Here is a 27,687-nt window from a genome sequence, read left to right as displayed (position 1 = left end):
TTTGAAATAAATTAGTCCGTGTCTACACAGCAGGCAGTCATTTCGAAATAATGTTGAAATACTGTCAAGGTGAAGGACTTCTTACTCTGATCCCTGTAACCCTCATTGTATGAAGAGTAAGGGAAGTCAGAAGAAGAGTGCTCTATTTCAAAATGAGTGCTGTGTAGACACCCCCAATTTCGAAATAATCTATTTCGAATTCAGAAGCTACTTTAATTAAAATGTAAGGTGTGGATGTGGGTGTCTCTGCTGTCCATACTCAAAGAAAAATACGATTAACTTAAATGTATACAAAATAAACAAGGAGTCCTGTGGCACCTTATTTGGGAATAAGCTTTGGTAGGCTGGAACCAACTTTGTCAGATGCATGAAGAGGAAACTTCGGTCTAGCAGGGATATATATATATACCCTCAATGATGGGTGAGTCATGATACTATGCAGAGAACCAGTTTTAATGAGGTCAATTCAGTCAGGATGGATGTGGCCCACTCCCAACCGTTGATGAGAAAATGTGAACACTAAAAGAGGGAAGATTACTTTTTGTAGTGAGCTACCCACTCCCAATCTCTATTCAGACCCAGCTTGATAGTGCCAAGTCTGCATCTGAATCCCAGCTCCACAGTTTCATACTGGTCTGTTTCTGAAGTTTTTTTCCTGAAGTAGGGCAACTTTCAAGTCTGTTACTGACTGTTCAGGGACAGTAAGGTGCTCTCACACTGTTTTTTGAATGTTATTGATGTCTGATTTGTGTGCACTTATTCTTTTGCTTATAGACAGTCTGGTTTGGCCAGCGTACATAGCAGAGGGGTACGACCACCTCATCAGGGGCTTGTTTATTTGCACATTTGCTAATGTGATATACAAAGGTGAAAGGAAAGCGGTGTCCCTCCAGTCAGAGACTGGCAGTCTGGGGGCAGGGCTCTAGGTGCTGCAGCACTTTGGGCTGCTCAGCCACAGTGCATCCAGGCTCCAGCCACAGTGCTTGGGCTGCCTGTTAGTGCAGTCTCTACTACCCCAGCCAACCCTGGGGATCTGGCAGCTGGAAAGCACTGCCCCAGCCAGCCCTGGTATTTGAGTGGGTGGTCCCTGCCACTCTAGCCAGCCCAGGGAATCTGGCAACTGGGCAAGTGCAATCCCTGCCGCCCTGGGGTTCTGGTGGCTAGGCAGTGCTAACCCTGCCCTGAGCCCGCTGCACACTTCAATCCCCGATCGTCAGCCCCCTTACAACCCAACCCCCTGCCCTGACTCCTGCACTCCCACCACATCCTCAGTCCCTGCCCTGTGCTCCCCACAACCCTCTTCCTGACTCCTGTACCCCACATAACCCAATACCTACCCTGAACGTTCATACCCTCCAGACCCTGCCCTGAATTCTCCTCTCTCACACCCACATCCCCGCCCTGAGCCCCCTCCGCCCCTCTTACTACATCCCACACTTAAATTTCTTACAGATACTGCCCTATCACAACCCCCCACCAACCTCCCTGTAAGAAAGGCCCTTCCTGCCATGTACGCTGGCCAAACTGGACTTTTTCTACAAAAAAAAAAAGAAGACACAAACCAAACATCAAAAATAGTAACATTTAAAAACCAATAGGAAAGCATTTCAGTCTCCCTGGACACTCAGTAACAGACTTGAAAGTTACCATACTTCATAAAAAAAAACCCTAAACAGACTTCAGCATGAAACTGCAGAGCTGGTATTCATAGGCTAACTTCAGAAGGGGTCTGAATGGAGACTGGGAGTGGCTAGCTCCCTCTGAATTAATGCTTTAAACCACTAAATGTAGCAAGCCCATTAATGTTATGTATCCCTTTGTTAAAGTAATAAATCAACTTCCTTAAAGTGGGCTTAGTCGTGCTATACCTGTTTTTATAATTAATCCAGTAAATGTAGATCAAGATCCAAACCCCAGTGAAATCCATGAATAGACTCCTATTCACATGATAGGCTTTAGATTAGGCTCTTAATCAGTCAGTTGCAAATCTGATGTGTGTTTTCTCTTAAATTAATAAACTTGACAATGTTGACAATTATCTTTTTGCTGTTGTGGTACTTAAGTCTGTAAACCTGGCAGATATCATCTTGGATCAGCTTTGTATTAAAATCAATACATACAGTAGATGCCTTTTGAAGTGACCTTAAATTTTAATCAATAATGATACTAAAACAGTAGATTTTCTTTGAGACATCTCTTAAATTAATACACATTTTCACTTCAGTCAGTTAAATTTTCTGTAGTAATTATATGGCAGGTTCTAATAGTTTCCTTCCCACCCCTTCATTTGACCTTTCGTTTCCAGTTCCAGATTCCAGATCTCTAAATAATTTGAACAATTCCAGTTTCTGTTTTAGTACTTGTTTAGACTGAGTTGAGCTTTTCATGGTATTGCAAAAACATCTGTGTTTCCTTAGGGCGTATTTAAACATTTCTTCCCATTTACAGCTTTTTTGAGGGGTAGTTGGAAGGGGAAGCAAGTGATGAAACTTATGATCCTAAAAAATAGTAGTTTTGGAGAGGATTTATTTGCAGTGGAGGGAGAGATCAGAGAGCTGTTATAACTTCAATTGTGAAGGTCTCTATTATTTATTTCTTTAAAAATACTTAAATTAAAAAGAATGCTACCGAAATGATGCTAAGGTTTCCATATCACAGATGACACCAGACCATGCAGAATTGCTGCGTATTACTTCCCCACATGAAAAAGAGTGGGCCAGACCCTCAACTGACATACGGCAGCACTGTCACACAGTAATCAATGAGACTACACTAGTTTGTAATAGCTGAGAACCTGGCCATAGAGGGGGGAGGGGGGTTCCAAACATTTCATGTATCAACACAATTAAATCAGTATATAGTTACATTTGCAACATGGCTGACACATGGTGACAACACATCAGTATTATTTACTCTGCAAATACCAGTCCTTTTCAAAGGGTTCAGAAAGGTCTATGGTATGCCCTCTGCTTACACTGTAACATCCTGTAACCCACATTTAATACACACAGCAACAAGGATTCCAGAAAATAATTTAAGCTGGTGTGATATAGTATTTGTTAAGACTGTTTCCTCTATGGCAGTTTCTATACATTTGTATTGCCATATGCTTATATAAGAACACAGATGAGAGCAAGTCAGAAAGGATAAAGCTTATCTCAGTTATAATCCAGAACAGAAAATCCTCTTTGACTTCAGTACCTGGGAATTTTCTGAACTGAACAGCATAGTGTACTAACCAGAATAATTTCCACGCTGAATTTCAGACATACGAATCAGTGACCATCTGCCGTGTGATGTCTCTTGCAATGCTACAATATTTTAAAAGTTTTAACAGGCATACACACCGAATTTCAAGTGACAAAAATACAGAAACCTTAGTTGGTGAGTCAGTCTCTCTTATAAATCATCAATTAAATAATAATGTAATCAGACAAATAGCCTTCTTTGTTCTGATAATATAACCCAGAGACCTACATATTGAGATGCACTTACCTTTCAGAGAATCAGTTTCCAATTACCAGTAAAGCCAAAACAAACACTCTATGCAAGGCTTTTGTTACCCTTTCTGAAATACTAGTGAAGTATTTGTTACAGCTCTGAAAGAATATTGACTTTTTTGGTGAAAACACTGTGACTTGCATTTCTACCACTTAGAATTAAGACAACAACAAAATCCCCCCAGTAGATGAGACATCCCTCCAGCTCCCCCTTCCTATTAGAGAAGACAAGATCTATATTTATTTCACACTGTTGGAAGGAAGGTCAAACTGAGTCTCCCTAGATCTAAGGTGAGTGTACACAGCAAGTAGTTGAGAAGAAGATGCTTACACTAAGAGTCCTTGTGTTGTAATTCCAAATCTTGATCTTAGATATACCAAAGTCACGTGACCGGCTGGGATTGCGGATAACAAAGTAAAGCTGCACTGGCGCATAGAAAGGGCACATCCACAGGAAGCGTTCCTTGGTGCTCTAAAATATGGACAAGCAGAGATTGTTATTAATAGGCTTTTCTTCTCCTGAAGCAAAATAGTTGTGATTAACTCACAGCTCACCAGAAAAAGGGAGCAGAGAGCCCAAGTCACAGGAACAACAAATGGACAGATAAGACTGCTAAAGAGAAAACAAGGAGAAAACCTTTAACCCTAGGCTCCAAACTGCACATTCTACTCCCCTGCTTGCAGAAAAGCACAGCGCAGACAGGCATTTGGATATAGGTCTGCTGTGCTTCTGAGAAGTCTGCATGCTCACCAGTGCTTAGACTGTCTGCAATGCTTTGTATATGCAGGGTCAAAACCAGTCCACAGTTTATTTTAATCAAATTAATCAGCTTTGCAAGATGAGGGTGGCCGGGAAGGGGGAAGGGAGCAGAGAGAAGAGTATGATTTGTGCCCACAGGACACTGAGAAAAAAGATTAATAAAGTTTCTGAAGGTACCTTTCGGGTTTACCCTTTGGAAATAAGGGATTCTACATTATTTTCTACACTGCTCTTGCTTTATCAGTGTCCTTTGCACACAATTTTAGACCAAAAGTTACAGATATACAGAGTTGTGTACTTGGTGTTTTTGAAGCCTCACAGAGAACTACATTATGGATTTGAGTAGACATCTGAGACGGGACAAACAGGATTAAAAACACAAGAATGTAGTACTCCCTGTAGCTTGAAATGATCTATCTTTGCATGTGCAGCAACTTAGTTTACATTAGAGGTCAGAGCTAAGTTTTGCCAAACTGATAATCCCCAGCTCAGTCACTGAGTCACTGAGTGCTCTTACACTGCCAACAGCTGGGGAAGGAGTACGAAGCAAGCAGTTTCACAAGCCAAGAGGAAAAGAATGGGACATGTTCTGGCAAGCAGAAAATATGGTATTTTGGACAGATAAGTGTGCATAGTATGAGGGCCTGTTGAAATTTTTTTTTTCAAACAGAAAACTGAGTTTTTGACAAGAGTTTTTTGCTGAAAAGTATGCCTTCTGTGGAAATTGTTAATTTTTTGGTTGAAAATTGAATGCCCAACCTCAAAAATATTTCAGACAAACTCCCAAACATTTCAATTTATAAATGCTGCTGTGGTCTAATATGGGCCTGTATAAAAGCCTGCTGCCGATGGCAATTTCGCCCTATGACAAAAGAGTTAATGGGCCCCCATGCATGCACCCATTACATATGTTCAAAATCAGTGAATAAGTAGTGAAATTCAGGTTTAAGAGGGGAGCTTACATTCAGGCTTCTATTGACCAGGCAGCAGAGATCCCCTGGAGAGTCAGCATTTCGGATATCGACATCATGAGGCGATACAAACATCCTAACATCATGTAAATCAAAGAATTCCACCTCCGTCAAACCCACGTTGGCTGCATTCCCCCAATTGGAGAGGATTTCCATAGTCACATAAATGACATCCTGTACTTCTGCCTTTGTTTGCAGTTGGCCCTAAAAGAGAGATTGCTTCTACACATAGATTATATACACAAAATATAACAAAAGAATGTTATGGTTGCCAAGTCAAGCACTCAGAACTTAGGAAATGTCAGAATTAAGGTTGACTTGATAATGTTCATCTTGGCCTCACGAGCATTATAGTAGTCCTGCCCAAAAATCACAGAGAAAGCTTATTAGGGAGTAAGGGCTAGAACTCAGCACTCTTAGGACCAGGTCCAGTCCAGAGTTTTTAAACCCAAGAGAATCTCTGTGCTTTCTGCTTCATTCACTTTTCATTCTGTGCTGTGAGTCAGGTCAGGCTATTCTGGAGAACAAATAGAATGTGAACTGTAGGTAACAATTGCCTCTGACAGCACATGCACAGGGGAGTCAGACTGAAGTTACACAAACAGCAATATTTTGGCACCTTCTAATTTGAATACTTGGCTTTGCAACCATGTCATGATCCATAATGATAATGTAATGTGTTGCTGGTATGTAATTCTTAGATTAGTTAAAAACAATACAAAAGAATTTTTTTTTAACCTTATAGCAATTGTGGTTCTTTGGATATGTCTACACTTGCTCCCTAGTTCGAACTAGGGATACAAATGTAGCCGACCGAAATTGCTAATGAAGTGGGGATTTAAATATCCCACGCTTCATTAGCATAATCTCACCCACATGCTATTCCACTCGCCAGCTGATTCGAACCAGGAAGTAAGCTCCGGGACACGTTAGTTCAACTCAAACTCCTTGGCGAGCGGAATAGTGCGTGGGCAAGATTATGCTAACAAAGTGCAGGATATTTAAATCCCCGCTTGTGTTCACATTTTTTACAAGACTGTGATAAATTTTGTACAAAGCATGCTTTGTGAGGTATCAGTTGAAAATTCAATTTGCTGAACATTATCATCTTTGTAAATATATATGTTATAATTCTAAACAAAGTTATAAAATTCTACTATATAAGACATGTTCCAAGTCTAAGGAAACAGCTTCAAATTAGTTCAAACAGGCTAGTCAGCACCTCAGCCTGGTGTCAACATAATCTCATGCACTATCACCTGGTGAAATGGCCGCAATTGAACAGCTGGAGATTCCGCTGAAAGCAGACTTTCTGCTTCCTGAACCTCATCTGAAGATGATTTTCAAAGGGGAAAATAACCAGAAGTGAGAACAGAAGAAAAAAATCATTTGTTCCTTCATACCTATTCACTGTATCAACTCTTGAAGGACAAAGGAAGCATGATTGAACTTGGGAAGATCCTGGCTGGAAGATTCAGCTAATAGGACTGCTAGAATATGTATAAAGAGAGACCTTCACTTTGAATTCACTTAGCTTGTTCAGTTAGGTATTAGTTTTTACCTTTTATTTTTTTGTAACCAATTCTGACTTTTATGCCCCATTACTTGTAATAATTTAAAATCGTTAGGTAATAACCTTGTTTTATTATTTTATCTAAGCCAGTATGTTTGGACTAAAGTGGTTGGAAGCTTCATTTGGGATAACCAGATATGTGCATATACGTTTCTATTAATGGAACAACGGACTTTCTATGAGCTTGTATTGTCCAAGCAGATACTGAGTGATACAAGTTGTGCATTTCTGGGGACAAGTCTGGGACTGGGAATCTGCCAGTGTTGTTCTATAATATAATTCATAGGTGGATGGCTGGATAGCTATAGCACTCATACAATATAGCTGGGAGTGATTTACATGCTGGAGACTGTGTGTGGGCAGAGTAGGAGAAGTTGCTTTCACTGTGGAGTACATAAAACAACTAAGGCTGAAGAACTGTGGGGTCACACCTGTTTAGATTGTACTTGGGGGATGTAAAAAATGGCCACTAAAAAGGCAGTCTTCATAGATAAGCGATAAAAAATTCACCGTTTCCACAGACGTGCATCTACCTGACAGAATGGAGACCATTTTACTCCTCCTTGTCTCGATCATAGCAGCAGTGTTGTCTGTTGGTACTTGCACTGTGCATCCCTGAACAAGAGGCAGGAAACCACTGCATGCCAAGTGGTTGGCCATGAGCTCTAAAATGTACATGGAGGTATGAAGAACAGTACTCCACTGTGCCAATGAAGAGGGTTTTTCTACGAGTTTAATAAGGATTTCTTGTGGGACCTTGTCCAGCATGTCCATGTAGTGTCTGTTAGCTAGCTACTAATTTCAGTCAGCCTTGTATGAAGCACAGGTGAAGTCTGAAAACTGTATAACACAGGTGCATGAGTTCATGAGTCCCAGCAGTCTAAGGCATGCTCTTACAGATATTTTTGAATGATCAGGGTTGTTGATGAGGCTTACTGTTATCTGGAACTCTTCTATAAGATAAGCTCTCACTGACCAGGAGTCTAATACTGCTCCTCTGTATTTTATACTTTTAGTTGGAATCATTGTGGAGTTTTCTCTGTTGATGTTGAGTCTCAGTGACGTGAAGAGCTATAAGGCTTTTTGGATCGAGCTCGTCACCTGTTGGATTATCTCCTCAAATCAGCTAGTCTCTGAAGTATAGGTAGACTTGGGTTCCTTGTCTCCTTAGGTGAGCTGCCATGAATACCAAGTACTTTGTGAATACCCTCAATATTGTGGAAAGACCAAAGGGTAGGACTTTATATTGGTAATAAACAGTAGCACAGCCTGGCGGCCAGAGGGCTTAGTACATTCTCACAGTGCTGGCTCTACAACCACCGTGCCTCTTACTCTGAGTGTTCCTCCTCCCACCTCAGTCCTTGCTTGGCCAATGCCAGCCCCTCTACTGCCACTGGAGTGGAAACCTGCAGCCGGTAGTAGCAGGGGCACTGGCATTGACTTCCGCTGGAATGACACATTCCCTGGTTCACAACTGGTCAGGTTCCCAGGATGCTGGACAGGAAGGAACAAACTGCAGTGTTCTGCTAACGGTCAAGGCAGCAGAGAAGGTTCATACACCCCTATGTATTCATAGGGTTTTAACGTTATTAATCCAAAGGTTTTAATGTTATTAGTTTACCCATAAAGTTGTTTGTTTTTCATAGATGTTATTCACTCTAACAAATGCTAGTTGGGATCAGATGGAGTGGAGGAAGAAGGTAAAGGCAGAAGAAATATGTTTATATAAAATCGTAGAATCTGGCTTGTACTCTCTCGAATAACACTAACCTAGAGATGATATGAGAGGATTCAGCCTTCAGTGAGATGCAGAAAAAGAAGCATGATTACATTTGTTAACATATATGATCAGGAAGGATCAACTCACTCTGTGAAGTGAACATGACAAATATATGGAACCCACAGAGCTAAATCTGCATAACACGATTCCAATAACTTGCAGAGTTTGAACTTTCTTCTATGGGGTGTGTCTGGAGCAAGAGTTGCAAGTGACTTTGAAAAAAATAAGTTCAATGACAAAGTCTGAAATGATGAAACTGGTTTTGCACAGGAGCAATGTAAACATTTAGTTAGGGTTCCTAATTCATTGTGCCACTATCCTACTGCATTTTCCAAACATCTATGACCTGGAGGGCCCATATGCTCCCTTCTCATCATAAGACAGTGAGAGAATTCCAAGGAAGCCCCATGCTCATACCTGTGCCTGCTCCCTGAGACGTTAAAGCCATGCTTCCTGAGCCCTCTCCCATAAGGACACAGGCCATTCAAAGTGCCACTTTATATTTTGGTTTCTGTAAGATCTGAATGGCTGAATAGATACAAAGCTGTAATTATTGCACCTATCTGTACAATCCTTATTTCTCACCAGAGAATCTGGCTCCACTTCCTCAGTAGGTAGGACTTCATGACTATGGCAGGTAGAACAGCTCTCAATTTCCTGCAGGAGTTTCAAAAGTTTCTTCTGTTGCCTGAAACATAGTTAAACTCTTAGGAATTTTGTTTCTAAAGCTTTATTTGGGAAAAAAAATACTGAGTTGGAGGAAAGGTGAAGAATACTCAGAATGGAAAAAAAACACCCTATCTAGCTTATGCAGTTATTTGAAACCCCCTATTAGAAGTCCATGAAATTCAGACAAAGCAATGTAAACACTGCTTTATTTCTGCCCCTATATCAACACCTGCAGCATTTTTCTTTGTTTCCCACATACTTGCTTTGTAAGTTGCGCTGGTTTTAAGATACAGAACGTTTCTTAAGGACTTATTCAGAGATGGTTAAGTTTAATTGCAGTTGATAAGTACCTACACAGAAGAAGATATTAGATACCAGTGGGATCTTTAACCTACATGTAAGTACCTATATAGGGAACAAATATTTTATAGAGGGCTCTTCAGTCTAGCAGAGAAAAGTATAACATGATCTAATGGCTGAAAGTTGAAGCTAGACAAATTCAGAGTGGAAATAAGGTGCACATTTTTAACAGTGAGAGTAATTAACTGTTGGAACAACTAAACATAGACTGTGGAGAATTCTTGATCACTGACAATTTTTAAAAACAAGACTGGATGCTTTCTAAAAGATATTTTCTAGCAATTATTTCAAGGAAGTTCTCTGGCCTGTGCTATAGATTCATAGATTCCAAGGACAAAAGGGACCACTGTGACCATCTAGTTCAGGAGTGGGCAATAATTTTTTGCTGGGGGCCACCTCAGAAATTTTTGAGGAAGGGGATGGGCATTGAGCGGAAGGGACAGAGCATTGAATGGAAGGGGCAGGGCCAAGATATTTCCGGGTTCCCCGCCCCAGACAATGATTGGTCTGGGGGTGAGGGAGTGCCTTTGCCTCCACCCCAACTTCCCCCAAGGTGCCCATGCCCCTGGTGTGGGAGGAGACTTCCCTCGCTCCCCTGCCTCTAGGCCAATTTGGGCCTGGGGGTGAGGGAGCTTGCAAAGCCTCCTCCGCTCTCCCCCCCACCCCTAAGAGCAGCGTGCGGCGCTTCAAAGCGCCACGTGCTCCTGGCAGGGCGGGAGGAGGCTTCTCGTGCTCCCCCACCCCCTGACCAATTAGGGCCTGGAGACGGAGGAGCATGTGAAGCCTTCTCTGCTCTGCCATCGCCCTGCAAGCAGTGCGTGGTGCTTCAAAGCACCATGTGCTCCTGGCAGGGCGAAAGGAGGCTTTGCATACTCCCCTGCCTCCAGGCCAATTAGGGTCTAGGGGCAGGGGAGTGCGTGAAGCCTCCTCCATTCTCACCCTGCCCTGCAAGCAGCACGCAGCGCTTCAAGCATGCTGCTCGCAGGGCGGGGGCACAGTGGAGAAGGCTTTGCGTGCTCTCCTGCCTGCAGGCCCTAATTGGCCTGGGGCTGGAAGAGCAGCAGGGCCTCCGCAGGCCAGATCCACCAGCTTGGCGGGCCGGATCCGGACAATGGAGGCCCTTTTGTCCACCCCTGATCTAGTCCTACCTCCTGAATAAACAAGCTTTATTTCCACTTTGAATTTGTCATTCAACTTCCTGTTATACCTTTCTTTGCTAGACTGAAGAGCCCACTACTAAATATTTCCCCATGTAGGTACTCATATACTGTAATCAAGTCATCCCTTAACCTATTTTCTTTGACAAATCTAAACAGATGAGCTCCTTGTGTCTATCACTATAAGGCATGTTTTCTAGTTGCCTCTTCTCTAAATCTCCTCCAATTAATCCACATACTCCTTGAATTATGAACTCCAGAACTGTACAAAGTATTCCAGCAGTAGTTGCATCAATGTCAAATACAGAAATAAAATAACTTTTCTGTTCCTGCTCAAGATTCTCATTTATGTATCTGAGAATCGCATTTGATGTTTTGGCCATAGTGTCACATAGGGAGTGTCACATTGGGGGCTCACATAGTATGATTAGATGATTACCCATCATGATCCTCAAATCTTTCTCCAGGGTCACTGCTTCCTAGAACAGAGTTCCCCATCTTGCAAGTATGTCTTATGTTCTTTGTTCCTAGATGTGCACACATTTAGCTGTATTAAAATCCATATTGTTGTTTGTGCCCAATTAACCAAGAGATCCAGATTGTTTTGCAACAGTAATCTGTTCTTTTCATTATTTGCCAGCTTCCAATTTTGTGTCATCTACAAACTTTATCAGCAATGATTTTATGTTTCCTTTTAGAGCACTGATACAAATGTTGAATAACACAGAGTCAACAACTCATCCCTGTGAAACCCCACTGAAAACAGAGCCATTCTTTGATTATTCCCCATTTACAATTACATTTTGAGGCCTATCAGTTCGCCAGTTTTTCATCCATTTAATGAGTGCCATGTTAATTTGAATCCATTCTGGTATTTTAATCAAAATGTTGGGCAGCACCAAGTCAAACACCTTACAAAAGTCTATTATATCAACACTATTACTTTATCAATTAAACTTGCAATCTCATAAAAAAAGATATCAAGTTAGAAAGGTTCTATTTTTCGTACATCCATATTGATTTGTATTAATTACATTATTCTCCTTTAATTGTTTAATAACGGGAGTTCCATATCAGCTGCTCCAATACTCTGTCATCCTGTTGACTTTTTAAAAAAAATTGGCACAACAATAGCACTCTTCTAGTTTTCGTAAACTTCCCAGTTCTCCAAGACTTATTGAAAATCAGCATAAATGGTTCAGCAAGTGCTTCAGGCAGTTGTTTTAAAACTCTCAAACCAAATTATCTGGACCTGCTGATTTCAAAATGTCTAACTTTACAAGCTTCTATGTAACAACCTCCAGAAACACTAGAGAAATGGAAAGAGTGCTATCAACATATGATGAGAGGATGTCATCTATTGTTTCATTAATACAGAACAGAAATATATTTAGAAATTCCCAGGATGTTTTAGTACGGGCAGCATGAGACATTCAGTGTGTCACTCAAATTTAAGTTCCATGATCACACTTTTCCCTCCTACACATTATAGATAGGTGCATAAGAAGGCAGTCATCCTGGTCCCTCTTGTGATTTGGTGGTCTGTAGCAAATCTCAAGTAATATCTATTTTGTACTTTATCAGTTATGACATTGATGCATAAGCGTGCAAAATCATCACTGTCTTCCCAATTATCGGTAACTCGGAAACGATTTTTTACATAGAATGCCCCATGCCTTTCACTTTTGTCCATTTGATTCTTCCTACATAGGTTTTAACCATTGATATTAACATTCTAAACATGGGGATCATCCCACCAGGTTTCCATAATACATAACAGAATTTGTTCTCATAAATAAGCAATGCTAATTCCTCTCATTTGTTATCCAGGGTTCTAGCATCAGCGTATAAGGCAATTAAAGAATTTCTTCTCTTCATGTTCTTTGGTCTTTGATTAATTAGTTAGACAGGAGGTCGCATTAGATTATCATAATGGGCCCTTCTCCCTAGGAATTTATGAAAAAAGGCAGAGGTGGTGACGTTTGGCATCTTGTAAACCTATGATATCATGAGACAGATTCTTTTTGTTGCACTGTTTTGCTGAAGGTTAGAGATGAAGGATATGATAACCTGAAAACCCCATCTAGAGAGAAGTATAAGTTTGTCTAGAAGAGACCTTAATAAATTCTATGGACTGACCTGGAGTGCGGACTGACTCGTTACGATTCACCCTCAGTCCTAAGGAGTTTGGTATTAGATTCTACCTGCAGAGATTGGTCTGTCTGAAGCAACTCTTCCAAGTGCAGGCATTCAGTTGGAAGATGAATGTTTTGTAAAATCAGGCCTTCCTGTGCTCCTCTCTGGTCTGTCTCCAGAGTCTATTACATTGTTTGATCAGCACAAACAGTGTAACAGATGATGGTAGCTCTTTTCAATGCTCCCTCCACTGGAAATTTGCCTAGTAAAGGTAAGGGGGTGTGGCTTCCTATGTCCAGAGCAGCTCCTTAACTTCCACCTTGCCAGTGCGGAAATGATCAACCCATGACACACTCACTCTCACCTGGACTGTAGCAGATAACTGTTGAATTTTTAAGAAAACCAATATTTTCGGCCTGTCTCCTGTTCACAACCAAGATGCTGGCCATCATGCCTTTTACAAGGCAAAGTCAAAATGGGCAACAGAGGAAAGAACAGCTAAAAAATATTTTGTTACGATATATCCCATTGCCCAGAGCAGAAATTACATCCTTCAAGAAATAACCACAAGAAAAGATGAAACGGGACAACCACTGCACATGATATCAATCATCCAGTCATATTAAGGAAATCATTCTTAAATACACTAATCTAGCTACCTGCTTCCCAAATGACCAATTCTTTCAATGGCTTCTGTGACTACAGTTGTTTCCTGTTGTTTTTCCAAAGGCTCGGTTGTTGCAGAAACAGATGAAGTTGAAACAGAAGGCAGCTATGGAAGAAAAGATTAACACATTTCATATACACTATTCCCTACACACATAAAACAATATGAATTGTGGCTTGTCTCTCAGAAATTAATGAGAATTTGGGCCAAATTCTGATCTTAGTTAAACTCACGTAAATCGATATTGTTGCCATTGAATTTAATGGAATTACTGTGGATTTACGCTGGTATAGCTGAGATTAGAATCTGGTCCTTTACATGTAATACTATAGGCAGGTGAAAATAAAATATTTACTAATCTGAGATTTAAATAATATATTCAAGAGCAAAAATGCAATTTCCATCACACTTCATCTTGCACTACACCAGTGTACTTTCATGAAAATAAGAAATTATGGCCCTGCAATGGCAGTCCGTTGCTGATACTCCTTTGAAAGAAAGAACACACTGCCCTTGTCTCATAATCCGGCATGTGAACAGGGAAGACACTTCTAAAATTCAAAAGTCTGAAGTCACTGGTGGGGCCTGACTGAGGAATGCAGGTGTTCCCTAGTGCTAAAACCACCAGCTCCTTTCACAATAGTTGATAAAAAAAAAAAAAAAAAAAAAACAGGTTTACAGGGCAAGCTGCTTTTTAGATTCCCTCGAAATCCCACTTGAATTCACGCATCAGATGAGAGACTTGGCTTCTTTCACCTTTATCAAGGGGGGAACCCCAAGTTGTGCCCACTCTTGGACTGAATCTGTGAATTGCAGTCCTCCCTACTTTTGGGTTGCCATAGAGAGGCAGCCCACTTCTGCAGTATTTTATGCCTTTCTCTCCTCTCTCATGACCCGCAGGAGCCTGATGCCCACACACCCTTTTCTTTCTCTACAGGAAGATGTATTTAATGGTTTAATGTTCTTTTGATTCTAGGCTTAGGCTGGGGGAAAATAAACCAGCTACCCTGGCTGGAAATAGGCAGGTGGGCATTTTTCAATTAATAGTTCCCACGTTGTTTTCTTACAACAGTTTGTATTCTCTTTGGAGGAATCTTGTGTCTGCTATTCATTTCCTGCTTGTGTTCCCCTAATAGCTTTCTTTGATTCAACTTCATGCAGTGTTACAAGACAATATCAAGCACTGAGGTACAAAGGATAGTCATAAAAAAGTGCAGATATCTCCCTGGTTCTCCATAAAAATACTCCCATGTTTATCTGCATTGTACAAAATACAAAAGATTACAGCACTGTTAGACACTGAAGAAAGAGCGAGCTTTGACCCATCACATCACACAGCTTTCAGAGAACAGCAATTACTAGTGCAACAGATGGTACGCTCTTCTGTAATTATTTATAACTTCTATATGTTGACCTGGTTATTGAGATGCTTACTATGTGAATATATTGGTTCAGTTTAACAGTAGGCTGTAAGAACATAAACAGGAAGGAAATAACAGCTCAAGATAAGCTGCCCAATAGTGAACATTAGAGAGTTATTAGGGGACAATGGGCGAGCCATTGGCTCCGGGGAGCCTGCCTCAGCTACTTGGGAAGCTTGCTGACCTGACCTGGTTTGAACAAGCAGAGGCAAAAGCCTGTCAATTGGCGAGCACAAAAGAACTCTAGCTAAAGCTCATTATAGAATATATTTGTTAGTCTCTAAGGTGCCACAGGACTGCTCATTGTGGATAAAATGAGGCTCTCTTTCCAGAAGGGGAAGAAGGTAGCTGTTGGGGGAGCTGTGTAAATTAACACAGACACCTGCTGGTGTATCTGAAGAAGTGAGGCATGCTCAGGACACCCTCACAGAATAGCAGGACTCTAGGTAAGAAAGACCATTTTAAAATACTAAAGACTAACAAATTTATTAGGGTATGAGCTTTCCTGGGCTGCAGCTCACTTTGTCAGATACCTGTTTTAAATATTACATACTTTCCTGAAACTTAGCAAGTTCACACGGTTTGTGAATGTGCAGGGGGAACTAGTCTCTCTCAACTGCAGAACAGACATGACAAAAATAAAAAGGAGATTGGAGAATTTTGCAGCCTTTAACCTGGAAAGAGATTCTGTATCACCAACAGACCCAGGCTTTAATTCCAGCCATTATGGGTTTGATCCAATTCCGGAGTCAATGAAAAGCTCTCATTGACGTCAATGAAATTAGGATCAGGCCCTAAGTACTTGGTGAATGTGTGCAATGAAAGTCATGTGACTGCTTTTTGAACAGTTTGTGTGTTAGCTAACTGTAGCTTTGAGGGAGGGAAGAGCAGAATCCAGAAGAATCCTTTTTACCTCTAAGAAGGAGAGTCACATAAATGGTTAACATATTGTTTTCTGTCCTCCTCTGAAATTAAGAAATGGCTGAATGGAAATATCCCCAAAAAGTGCATATGGGATGATCACATGATTTCATTTCATATAGTGTTAAGATTCACCCCACCATCCACCCCTGTAAGGCTTTAAGCCAGTGATACTCAGACCAAGGACTGCATGCTATCAACAGCTTTTTAATGTGTCTAATGGGGCTCTTTGCAGGACGTGATATTAAAATGTTGGGATTTAATTATTAACCAATAAGGATGTTTTTACTACATTAACCAATTGTAGTTCAAAATATTATAATAGTTGGTCAATCACTGTGCTGTGAATGTATATATATTTCACACTACTGTGTGTCTTTTGAGTAATACTGATCACCAATTTGGCTCCTGAATCACTGAGATCTGAGTATTACTGCATTAAATGATATAAGATTTCTATTCATATTTAGGGAAAGGAAAGAATGTTTGCTGCTGAACACCTTGGATCTCTCTTGTCCCAGCTCAGTACTTCGGCATATCATTGGATGACTGGTAGAAGGCTCCAGCCTTCTGCAAAGGATCTCTCTTTGCAAGATCTCATTTTCAACTTGCATAGCTTTTATCACAGCAGAAGCAGACTGCTCAGGATCCTTCTTCACACACACATTCCTTCGAGTTGCTGAGAGTGGCTTTTCTGGTCGACTTACTGGTCCTGACATAAAAAGCAGCAAGAAATAGCTATTGATCATTTCATACAAGTAAGTAACTCTGTAAAAGCCTGTGCATGAAATATCTGGTCTAGCTGTTAACAAAGGGCTGAACTAGCAAGGGACAGCATATAGGTGGTTGCTAAAGTTTATTTTAACATTAGAATTCCAGGTCTTCTCTACTCTGGACAACTAGTGAACAAATTAGGGATGTTAAGCAGCAATTAATTTGCTAGTCGAGTAGTCAATGGAATTTCCATCGACTACTGGACTAGTCGATAAGCACTTCCACATTCCACCTTTGAAATGTACACGAACCCAAGAGGGGACTCTTGTGCATTTCAAAGTTGGAACGCCAAGTGGAGCCCAGGGCCAGCGGGAGTCCCACTGACTCCGGGCTCCATGCGGGCGCTTCCGCTTTTAAATGCACAAGAGTCCCCGCTGCGGATTCTTGTACATTTCAAAGTGGCATGCCATGTGGAGCTGGGGGCCAGCGGGGAGTCCCCAGCTGATCCCGGGCTCCCCGCAGCATTCAAAGTGGCAGTGCCGCATTTGCTTAGCAGATGGTCGACTAGTCCTTTACATCCCTAGAACAAATGACATCACAAGAAAGTACAGACAGCAGTGTAGCTGTGGTATGAGTAGCAGCAGAATGGGCCCTGATAATCTGTGCCAAATACATACCCACTGGTTTCAGGCAGGTTTGTACTCTGCATTGCTCAGCCATGCTTATGATGTTGCTCCCCATGCTACCACATCTATACTGCTATTTATACTGGTGTTACCTCAGTAAGAGCTAGTGTGATTTACACAGGCAGTGGAATTACACCACTAGCTCATAATGTAGACATAGCCAAAGCCAAAGCAATCAAACAACCCTTCCCCCACAGCCCTCAAAAAGCCCAGATAGCTTTTGGGCCTGCTGTTTTTAAAACACGGCTTAATCATACAACAGGCTGAACCTCTCTAATCTGGAACCCTTGGGATCTGACCAGTTCTCAGCGAGAGAATTTTCCGGACCATGGGGGATAAATATTGTCTAGCAGCATTACCAACACTTCACTGCTTACTGGGCTGTTAGAGGACTTTTAGGGGTAAATTAGAGCTAAATAACAGCACAGAACACTGAGCACTAGGACTGGTGACTATAAACAAACTTTATGGGATGGTGGGAAACTTGGCCACACCCATGAAAGGTGGACTCACTAAAATCATTCCAGACGATGGATGTTTCCAGACTAGAGAGTTTCAACCTGTACAGAATCATACTAGGGACACTGAAGCCAGCAAAACTTGTATGGTTACCAGTCCTAGCTAATATTCCTCCACCTAACATCTGGTGCCAGAATGCCCCAAGAAACTGCTCCCCCACACACACACACACTACAAAAAATGTCACACTTGCCATAGTTTAGGCGAGGATATGTGGGATGCACTGTACCACCAACTACATAGCAGAAATTGTACAATGTACTGTGTACTTTTCATCAAGCTGAGAAGATTATCTGCTAACTGTGATGGACAGGATGGGAGAGAGCCTCTGCTAGTGCCAGGAACACCCACTGCCACTCCCAGCCACTCCCTGGTTTTGGGCTTACCGTGCCATCTCTGGAGACAGCTTTAACAAGTTTAGATGTGGCATGGTTTTCTGTACTAAGACTGGCTATGTCTGTGGCATCCAGGACAGCCCACTGGCTATCTATGGTGCTGTGATGCTACACACATGCTGGACTGTTGCTCTTTTCTTCCCCTTCTTTTCCACCTTCCATATTGCATCTTCCAAAGATGCTGTACACATGCTGGATTGTTGTTCTTTTGGTGTTGGGCTCCCCAGAGGTCTTTCCAAGATGATCACTGTTAATTCAAGACTATTTAGCTGCTGCAAGTTTTTTCCTAAACCCTTTCCTTGGTTGTCTTGCTCAGACATAACTGCTGTGTGTGTATAAGTCATTGGCTTTTAAAAGTTTGAAGGAAGTGCAAGACAAGTGTTTCAGAAACTGGTCAAAACATACTGCTACAGACATTAGCTGGTGCTGGAATCTAGATGAGAGGTGGAGTTTGAGGTTCTCTTTGATTTGTTTAGGTTTTGCATTAAAAAGCTGTGTTTGGGGGTTATCGAAAATGTTAACTTTACTGGCTCTCAGGATTCATTTGGAGGCAGCTGTGCTTAGCTCAAGAGGTTTCATTAAGCTAATGAAGCCATCTGACCTTCTTCTATTCATTTGAATACCTGGGCTTATGTCAGATATCCTCCCCATCCCCCAAAAGCCATCTTTTTGTAACTGAGGGCAGACTTGCCTAAAGGGAACGAATGGATTAGAGAGAGCTACCATCTTTTGACAGTTCCTCTGAAGATTGAGTAGTTGACATGACGAGGCTGCCTTCCTGTCAGCACCCTTTCCCCATAGGGAGTATATGTTTGTGTAAAGAAAAATGGGCAAGTATAGAACAGAATGGAAGCTGGAAAAGGAGAGGAAGATGCCTTCATTCTGTGGGGGCTGGAAAGAAGGGCAAGGAGGAAGAGAGGTAACATATACAGCCATGGGTTCACTCTTGCTCCCACTGAAGTCAGTGGAATTTTGAGAAGAATGGAAATATAAAAATGGGAAACAGCTCAGAGTGAGGAGAGAAGAGTGCAGCAGAGACAACATTTGAGCCAGGACAGAGGAAGGAGAATGGAAGCTCACATTGTAGACTTTACATATTCTCATCTCTCTTACTGGAGCAGGTTCTTTCATGTCCCTCCTGGTGCAGGGGTCCAGCAGAAAGTGGCCGAGCCATTTTACTTCTGACCTTCATAGGTCTGATGGGAATGTAGGTTTCAGCCTCATCTTTCCTCTTTGCAGACAAAATTCGTTCCTGTTTCACATCTGCAGAAAAACAAGTGGGTTGAGTATGAAAACTAGAGTCACAGTTTGAAGCAAGAAGGGATCACCACATCATCTAGCCTGATTTGCTGTAGAACACAGGTCGCCACCACCTCCAACTCCTGTACATGAAACATTAGTCAAGTCTAAGTCCTATAGGCTTTAGGAGTAGCAAACCAGTGAAGAAAAGTGAAAGCAATATATAGTTATACACTGTTATAGAAGTGCTTACATATAGATTACAGGAGACCCTCATGATTTGCAGAATTGCTATGTGTGATTTCGCGGCTCTTTCCCATTCCCCCCCACCCCATTGCTCAACATTCTCAGGCCTAGGGGAGAGGTTGCAGCCTTTGGGGGGGGGGGGGAACTGTTGCCCAGCAGCAGCAGCAGTCAGGACCCCTCCCACACAGCACCATGGCAGCTGTGAGTTCACTGGGAGCTCACCATGGTGGCTGGGAGCCACTGTCCTCTGTATTCATGGATTTCACCATTTGAGGGGAGGCTAGGAACCACTGCAAATGGTGAGGGTTTACTGTACCCCGGTACAACGAATCTAAAAGTTATATGAGCATGAAGTGCTTTATACCTGTATAACTGTCTCTACAACTAGGGCTTTTACCAGCACATTGTATCTGTGAAAACATCATATTCCTTGCCAACAACACTTTTTAAATGTAGATCAAGATTTAGACACATTTATGGATTACAAGGGAAGCTCTGATCATCTATACTATTATGTTCACCACTTTTACAATATTATGATAATTTGAATAAAGTATGCCTGGTGAGTTATCATGTGAAAATGCATAATGTCCTGAACATTATTGTTCTGATAAAATATGTCCATCGGTACTATATGTAAATTTACAGGATTTTACTGTGTAACACTGCTATAGTACAGTGTTTCTTAAACTTTTTAAGACCAAAGAACAAGGATTCTTTGGTTGAGCAAAAAAAAAAAAAAAGGAGGGGGGGGCAGGGAAAAGTTATTGAAAGTTATTGACCAAAAAAAAGGGGAGGGGGGAAGCCACCTGCCCCTTGAAGGGTGGCCATTTTAAACTCTGTTGTTCTCCACGGTACACCTCCGACTGCCTTGTGGCATACTGGTGTGCCGCAGAACACAGTTTAAGAAACACTGCTATAGTATGCTCCAAGGTTAAAAAAAACAGGTCCAAATCAATTTGTCAGGAATAAAGGACAGACTAACACCCAGCCAGCTGTTAAACCTAAGGTTTAACCTGGATTTTATGTCCCTATAATAGAAATTAGAGCAACTGCTTGTGCGTGGGGAAGGGAACCTCCTGCCCCCCTTTTGGGATTTACCTTGAAGGTCATTTGTCTGGCCTTTGCTGTGCCTCTGGAGAGGCAGAGATGCAATAGAAGTAACCCAAGGAATAGGCTGGGTGATACCCTGGCTCATGCCGCACACCTGAACCGCCTGCCCCAGGGCCTTGGGTTGGAACCAGGAGGGTTGGGAGGGCCTCGGTTTCCCTACTTCCACACTGGGCTTGAACTCACTAGGCACTACAGCAATCCCAGGTTTGAAGCTAGTACATGGTACTATCAACCCCAGACTTGAACCTGCCAGACTCTACTGCCAAACCTAGACTTGAACCAGTATAAATAACCAGTGTGCTGATGACTAGGGGACTTTGTTTAGGCAGACGGTCTCCCATTACAATTGTTGAGGCCAACATTGAAATACTGCATACAGTTCTGGTGTCCACATATAAACAGGATATTGAAAAACTGAAGAGAGTGCAAAATAGAGCCACAAAAATTATTCAGGTGTTCGAAAAAATGCCTTACCGTAAGAGACATAAATAGTTCAATCTGTTCAGTTTATCAAAAAGAAGCCTGAGACATGGCTTCATTACAAAGGAAGAAAATACCAGCAAGTAAAGGGCTCTTTAATCTAGTGGAGAAAGGCAGAACAAGACAGCGGCTGGAAACTGAAACCAGACAAATTCAAATTGGAAACATGGCATCAATCATAGAATTGGAAGGGACCTTGAGAAGACATTGAGTCCAGTCCCCTACCCTCACAGCTAGACCAACCACCACCTAGATCATCCCTGATAGATGTCTATCCAATCTACTCTTGAATATCTCCAGTGATGGAGATTCCACAACCTCCTTCGGCAATTTATTCCAGTGTTTCACCACCACATTTTCCTAATGTCAAACCTAAATCACCCTTGCTGCAATTTAAGCCCATTGCTTCTTGTCCTATCATCAGATGCCAAGGAGAACAATTTTTTCCCTCCTCCTTGTAACATCCTTTTAGATACTTGAAAACTGCTATCATGTCCCCTCTGTCTTCTCTTTTCTAAATGAAACAAGTCCAATTCTTTCAGTCTTCCCTCATAATTCATGTTTTTCTTTAATCATTTTAGTTGCTCTTCTATGGACCTTCTCCATTTTGTCCACATCTTTCTTGAAATGCGGTGCTCAGAACTGGACACGATATGCCAACAACACTCCGAGGCCTAATCCGTGCAGAGAAGAGCAGAATTATTTCTCTTGTCTTGCTCACACCACTCCTGTTAATGCATCCCAGAATCACGTTTGCTTTTTTTGCAAAAGTGTCACACTGTTGACTCATATTTAGCTTGTGGTCCACTATGACCCCTAAATCCCTTTCTGCAGTGCTCCTTCCTAGATAGTCACTTCCCATTCTAGGAAACTGATTGTTGATATATGTGAAACTGATTGTTCCTTCTTAAGTGGAGCACTTTGCATTTGTCCTTACTGAACTTCATCCTATTTATCTCAGACCATTTCTTCAGTTTGTCCAGATCATTCTGAATTTTGACCCTATACTTCAAAGCACTTGATACCAAGCTGGGAGGGGTTGCATCTGCAAACTTTATAACTGTACTCTCTATGCCAGGGCTACTCAACTTTGGAAGCCCCGGAGGGCCACAGTGATACTCACAGCACATGCTGAGGGCCACAACTTAAGTGCGGTCGCATATACTTGCAAAATATATATGCAAATATATGCAAGTAGCTTCTTTCACAGTGACGGGAATGAATACAAAATTAAGGCAAGACTACACAACACACAGGCCCCATTTAAGTCAGTTCTGCTGATATTAATAAAATGCAATGTTTACCCGATTTCTACCCATATGTTAGCACTTTTAATGAGCAATGACAGTCCAGGAATTTAACTACTAAAATGCATATCAACAGAAGACCATTATATTGACTATTTTTTTGTTTTAGCTCCCACCCATGGGCTGCAAACAAACAGGCTGCGGGCTGCATGTGGCCCATGGGCCTCATGTTGAGTAGCCATGTTCTATGCCATCATGTAAATCGTTGATTAAGATATTGAACAGAACTAGTCCTAAAAAGATCCCTGCAGACTCCCACCTGTTATGCCCTTCCAGCCTGACTCTAAACCATTAATATTTCACCATTGGAACAAGTTCCCAAGAGAAATGGTGGATTTTCTCTCTCTTGAATTCTTCAGATCAAGACTTTTTGGAAGATATGCTATCATCAAACACAGGTTATTGGCCTAAATGTGAAGATACTTGGCTGAAACCAGTGTTGTACAGAATGTCAAATTCGATGATATAAGGTTCCCTTTTAGCCACAAACTCTATGAATAAGAACTAGAATTACAACTACAACACTGCCACTGAACTGGTACAGGACACAAAGACTTACTTGTCAGATTCTGCTTAAATTCCACCACAAGAGCACCAGCATCAAGTTCATGGAAACTTCTAGCCTCCTGATACTTGGGAACATCCTTCAGTAATGACTCACTGCTGGGCAACTGGAGGCTTCCAAAACTTGCAACTGTCTCTTCCACTGGAGAGTTCTCCCAAAGCACATCCTCTTCAACAGAGTCATAGTCATCACTAGAACAGTCCTTCTCAATCCTTTTCTGACTTACATAGAGTTCCAAACTTCTTCTCAATTCCTGGTTACAATCCAGACAGATTTGTCAGCAAAACTTCACTTTTCTCTTTCAATCCCCCTCCCCCCAAATTATACAGCTATGCCCTCCACCCTCAAGAAAGGAAAATCATATGTTTTTTATAAACACACACAGAAAGCAGCTGGTAACATTTTGGGTCTTTACCAGCAAGCACATGGACGTGTAATATTTCAAGGAAATCTAAGAAACTGAATAAATACATTACATTTCACAAAATATGTTTAAATTAAAATGTAAAAGTTACTGAGGGACAGCAATGCAAAATTTAAATCTACAAAATCCAGGAAACAGCAGACAGCTACACACCTTATCTTCTCCCATATACACAGCCACTAACAAACACAAACTATAGTTCCCCTTCACAAATAAACCCTACTCAGCAAGGTCACACTTGGACAAACTTAACTCTGCCCTCTGTTGCCGGTGTCCCAGTCGAATGAATGTTTATTTTCCATGGCTATGGCTTTCAGTATGGCAGTAATTGCCTTTAGAAGCCTTCATCTGTTATTACAAATGAATCTGTTTGTTACAATAATATTGTTAACTATAATATATTACTATATATTATTATGGACCATTACAACAATCTGTCACTAACACTCCTTTGTCCTACTACTTTTTTTTTTTTTTTAACAAAAATGGAAATGTCATTATCATATTAACCCTGAGTTGCAGGTACTCAGCCCAAAGTTACTTTAATTATGATTTTTTTTATTTTTAGTGTTGTGTGTTTTCTTGGTTTTTTTTAAAAAAAAATATAGAGGGGTGGCTCTTCTTTTCATACCATTCTCCTAATCTTTCTGCCTTCCTCTTTCCCTAAATTCTTGGGTGGCTATCTACTTTTCTGGTGAAGTGTCCTAATTTAGTGCCGGTGGTTTTAAGGGCTTTAAGGTGTGTATTCTGGACTTCCTCTTCAAAGCATATTCTGCAGTATCTAAGTGCCTGGCTGTAAAGAACATATTTTTTGGTGTTTCTGGAGTGGTTGCTGACTCTGTGGAAGTAAGCTTGGTGATCTGTGGCTTTCTTGTATCTAGCTGTCTGTTGTGTTCCACTGTTCAAACTGATCGTGTTGTACAGGAAGTTGATGCTGGTGTTGGTATGGAGTTTGAAGAATGGGAGGTAGATGTTGACATTTTGTTGTCAATCTATGAGAGCGTTTAGGTTGTTTGTCCAAAGAATAACAACCTAAGAATGGCCATACTTGGTCCATCTAGCCCAATATCCTGTCTTTCAACAGTGGCAAGAGCCAGATGCCTCAGAGACAGTGAAGAGAAAAGGGCGATTTATCGGATAAAAATATCACTGATGTACTTCAGGTATACAGTTGGTTTAATATTGGATTATTCCAGAAATTCTTCCTTGAGGTGGCCCATGAAGAGGCTGGCATTTTGGGGATCCATCCTGGTACCCAGGGCTGTTAAGGAAAGAGCTCAATGGATTTTCCAGAATAAAAAATAAGCACAGGAACAGGGATTGTATAAAATATGCCAATGGTTTTTTGTTTGCTATAGTGACCCCTACATTAATGTTGCTGCATTATATGGCTACAGCTGGTCTGAACTATCACCCCTTCTCCCTGAACCCTTGTGAACAAAACCAGGGAATTAAAAAAAAAAACTCTAAATAAACCAAAAGACAACCCTACTCCAAGCAAGGTTTTGGCCCTGAAAAGTGGAAAGTATCAAAGACTCTATGAACTGTACTAGAGACTTTGCTACGGATTTTACATAGAAGAGGTTCAGATACTATGCTTGTGAACAATAACAGAAAGCCCTAACACAGAAAATCTCAAACTCTTTTTCCTGGGATCTCTTTTAAAAAGATTTCAGACTGTGCGAAAAGTAAGAGCAAATTACTGTATATATTCACAGGAGCCCTAATGAAGCATGTAATCATTATCCTTGAAGTTAAAGGTGCTGAAGCCTTTCAAAAAATGGAAAGCAAAAGTCTTCAGGAATAAATACATGGATATTTAAAAAATAAGTTTTCTGGGGAAAAAACAGACTACAGATATACTTGGAGGGCTGAAAGCATTTTCCAGCAATTGTGTCAATAATTATGACATTTTGTTCAAAGAGTGTGGCTTTATAATCTACTAAATATTTTACAGAGTTTGTGCAGCTGTTTGTGTATCCATCCGTCCATCTATGGGTCCATTTTTTCAAGAACTCCTCCTAAACAGTAAGAGCTAGGACCACCAAATTTGGTGTGCAGCTACCTGTTTACATTCCTACATGGTTACCCCTTTACATCCCTACGTGGAATGTGATTGTTTTGCATCAAATGGAAAGGGATTGGTTTGATAGTAGGAACAGTTACACTCATGAATTACCACAGGGACGCAGCAAACATAGGGAACAGTTATACTCATGAATAACCACAAGGGGGCAGCAAGGACCCTCTTGGAGCAGCTGCTCACCAGGCACTCCAGGCCAGCCCAGGGGAGCAGCCAGTGGGCAGGCCACACTGCCCTAGGCTAGGCCCTGGGAGAAGCCAGCATGAGGCGGAAGTGTGGCCCCCACCACTCTGGGTTAGCCCCAAGCCTGGGTAATGCCGGCTAAATCTTCTAGTGAACTACATGCATCTGACGAAGTGGGTCTTTGCCCACAAAAGCTTATGCTCCAATAAATCTGTTAGTCTATAAGGTGCTACAGGACTTCTCGTTGTTTATGCAGATTCAGACTAACACAGCCACCCCTCTGATTCTGGTCTACATACCAACAAGTATCTGGACACTTAATGTGGGGTGCTGCTGTTTTGAAGCACACAATTTTTTCAATTGTGACTCTAGAGAACTAAGGCAAACCCTGAAGTGTTCCTCTGCATTTGCTCTTTGACTGCTAGGGTTGCCAGATGGTTTAACCAAAAAATACCGAACAACCCTCCCTCCTTCCCCGCCAAAAAAAAAAAAAAAAAAAAAAAACCCGGAGGAAAAATTCTGTTGGGGGGGGGGGGGGCGTGGAAGGGAAAGACCAAAGTTGTTGAGCAAAGAAAAAAAAAAAGGACCTGAAAGTTATTAAGCAAAAAAATAAAATAAATAAAATAAAAGAGCATTAAAACAGCATGGCCCCTTTAAGTGTGAGAGGGGAGAGGTTGAGCACTAAGACCGAGGGAAGGCATGGCTTCCTCTTGCTTCAGGTCTTTTTGCCGGTGGCCACCTTGTTTTCTTGATCAAGCTCCCCCCTTCTCCCCCAGGTAAGCAGAGGGGCTGGGGCCGGGGCCGGGGCCGGGGCCAGGGAGGAGGGCTGGGCCCAGCTGCTGAGTGTGTCTTAGAGTTGCCAGGTGTCCAGTATTTTCACCTCCTGGCAGGGAAAAAAAACAGAAAATATTGGACATTTCAGAATTTTTTTTACCGGACAGGAGGCAAAAATACCAGACTGTCCAGGTCAATACCGGACACCTGTCAACCCTATTGACTGCCCAGCTCTGAAGGCAGTGCTGCCCGCAGCAGGCACACAAAATTAACAGTGGCAAGATCATCTTGTGCCATCCTTACTTCTGCGCTGCAGCCACCAGTGCTAGTGCTACATTTGGAGTTGGGCACTTGGCCAGCAGCCGCTGCTCTCGCAACCCCCCAAAACCCCCTTTTGGCAGAGAAATGCTTCCTAAATACAGATAAAAGAAACACTGAAGAGCTTTCTCAGTGTGCGCAGATAGCAGTGCCCAATTGAGATTATCTAACACTTTCCATCATCATCCCATTTTCATTTGCACAACATGTTGACAAACTAATTGTTTAGACTGAAATTTTCTATGCTTCTTCTCTGCATCAAGTTAATTTTTTTAAAATCTAAGCTAAAGTGTAAAAACCATATTTGAGAATAAGGTTACTCAACATAGTATTGCCAATTTAGTGTTGCCAATACAACAATTTTTCATCCTCATGTCATATAGCTGGAATTTTAAGTTTGCAAAGAGACAGCCCTGGTGACAGAGTGGATTTTATTGTCCCAGTGAAAAAGCATTACAATTTAGCCAAATTTCAAGCACTAGGAAAAAAAATAATTTATATCAGGAACAAGTTCTACTGTACAGATGTGTCTTTTGGTTGCCCAGAGCCTCCAATTGTTCTGTGAATGCTCTAGTTTCAGCCTCATACACTCCAAAAGTTCATCATAGGGAAGCAGAGGACTAGAAGAAAAAAGGTGATTTCTTTATTGATGTGCTAGACTAAGCCCCAGGAGAACTGGGTTCCAGTCCTGGATCTGCTAAAGGCATCTTCTGCTAAAGGTTATTG

At 41.6% G+C, this 27,687-nt stretch overlaps 1 protein-coding gene across 10 annotated transcripts in view; it reads right to left on the bottom strand.

The window, feature by feature from the left end:
- Positions 1 to 27,687, bottom strand: part of KATNIP (katanin interacting protein) — a 126,801-nt gene that overhangs the window by 66,174 nt on the left and 32,940 nt on the right. For all 10 annotated transcript variants that reach the window (XR_012896094.1, XM_075899173.2, XM_075899176.2 and 7 more), the window contains 7 exons: positions 23,174 to 23,432; positions 19,343 to 19,492; positions 16,416 to 16,627; positions 13,566 to 13,678; positions 9,170 to 9,272; positions 5,223 to 5,435; positions 3,832 to 3,972 (listed from right to left, as the gene is read on the bottom strand). Coding sequence is in view for 9 of the 10 variants with exons in the window: in XM_075899173.2 (XP_075755288.1) it covers positions 3,832 to 3,972; positions 5,223 to 5,435; positions 9,170 to 9,272; positions 13,566 to 13,678; positions 16,416 to 16,627; positions 19,343 to 19,492; positions 23,174 to 23,432 (1,191 nt within the window). In the remaining variant the exon portion in view is untranslated. The remainder of the gene's footprint in view (positions 1 to 3,831; positions 3,973 to 5,222; positions 5,436 to 9,169; positions 9,273 to 13,565; positions 13,679 to 16,415; positions 16,628 to 19,342; positions 19,493 to 23,173; positions 23,433 to 27,687) is intronic.

This window comes from Pelodiscus sinensis, chromosome 15 (genome assembly GCF_052426305.1).
Source record: "Pelodiscus sinensis isolate ZL-2025 chromosome 15, ASM5242630v1, whole genome shotgun sequence".
In the NCBI taxonomy this organism is placed as follows: domain Eukaryota; kingdom Metazoa; phylum Chordata; order Testudines; family Trionychidae; genus Pelodiscus; species Pelodiscus sinensis.
The sequence above is the reverse complement of the archived record's forward strand: the minus strand, read 5'-3'. Positions and strand labels throughout refer to the sequence as shown.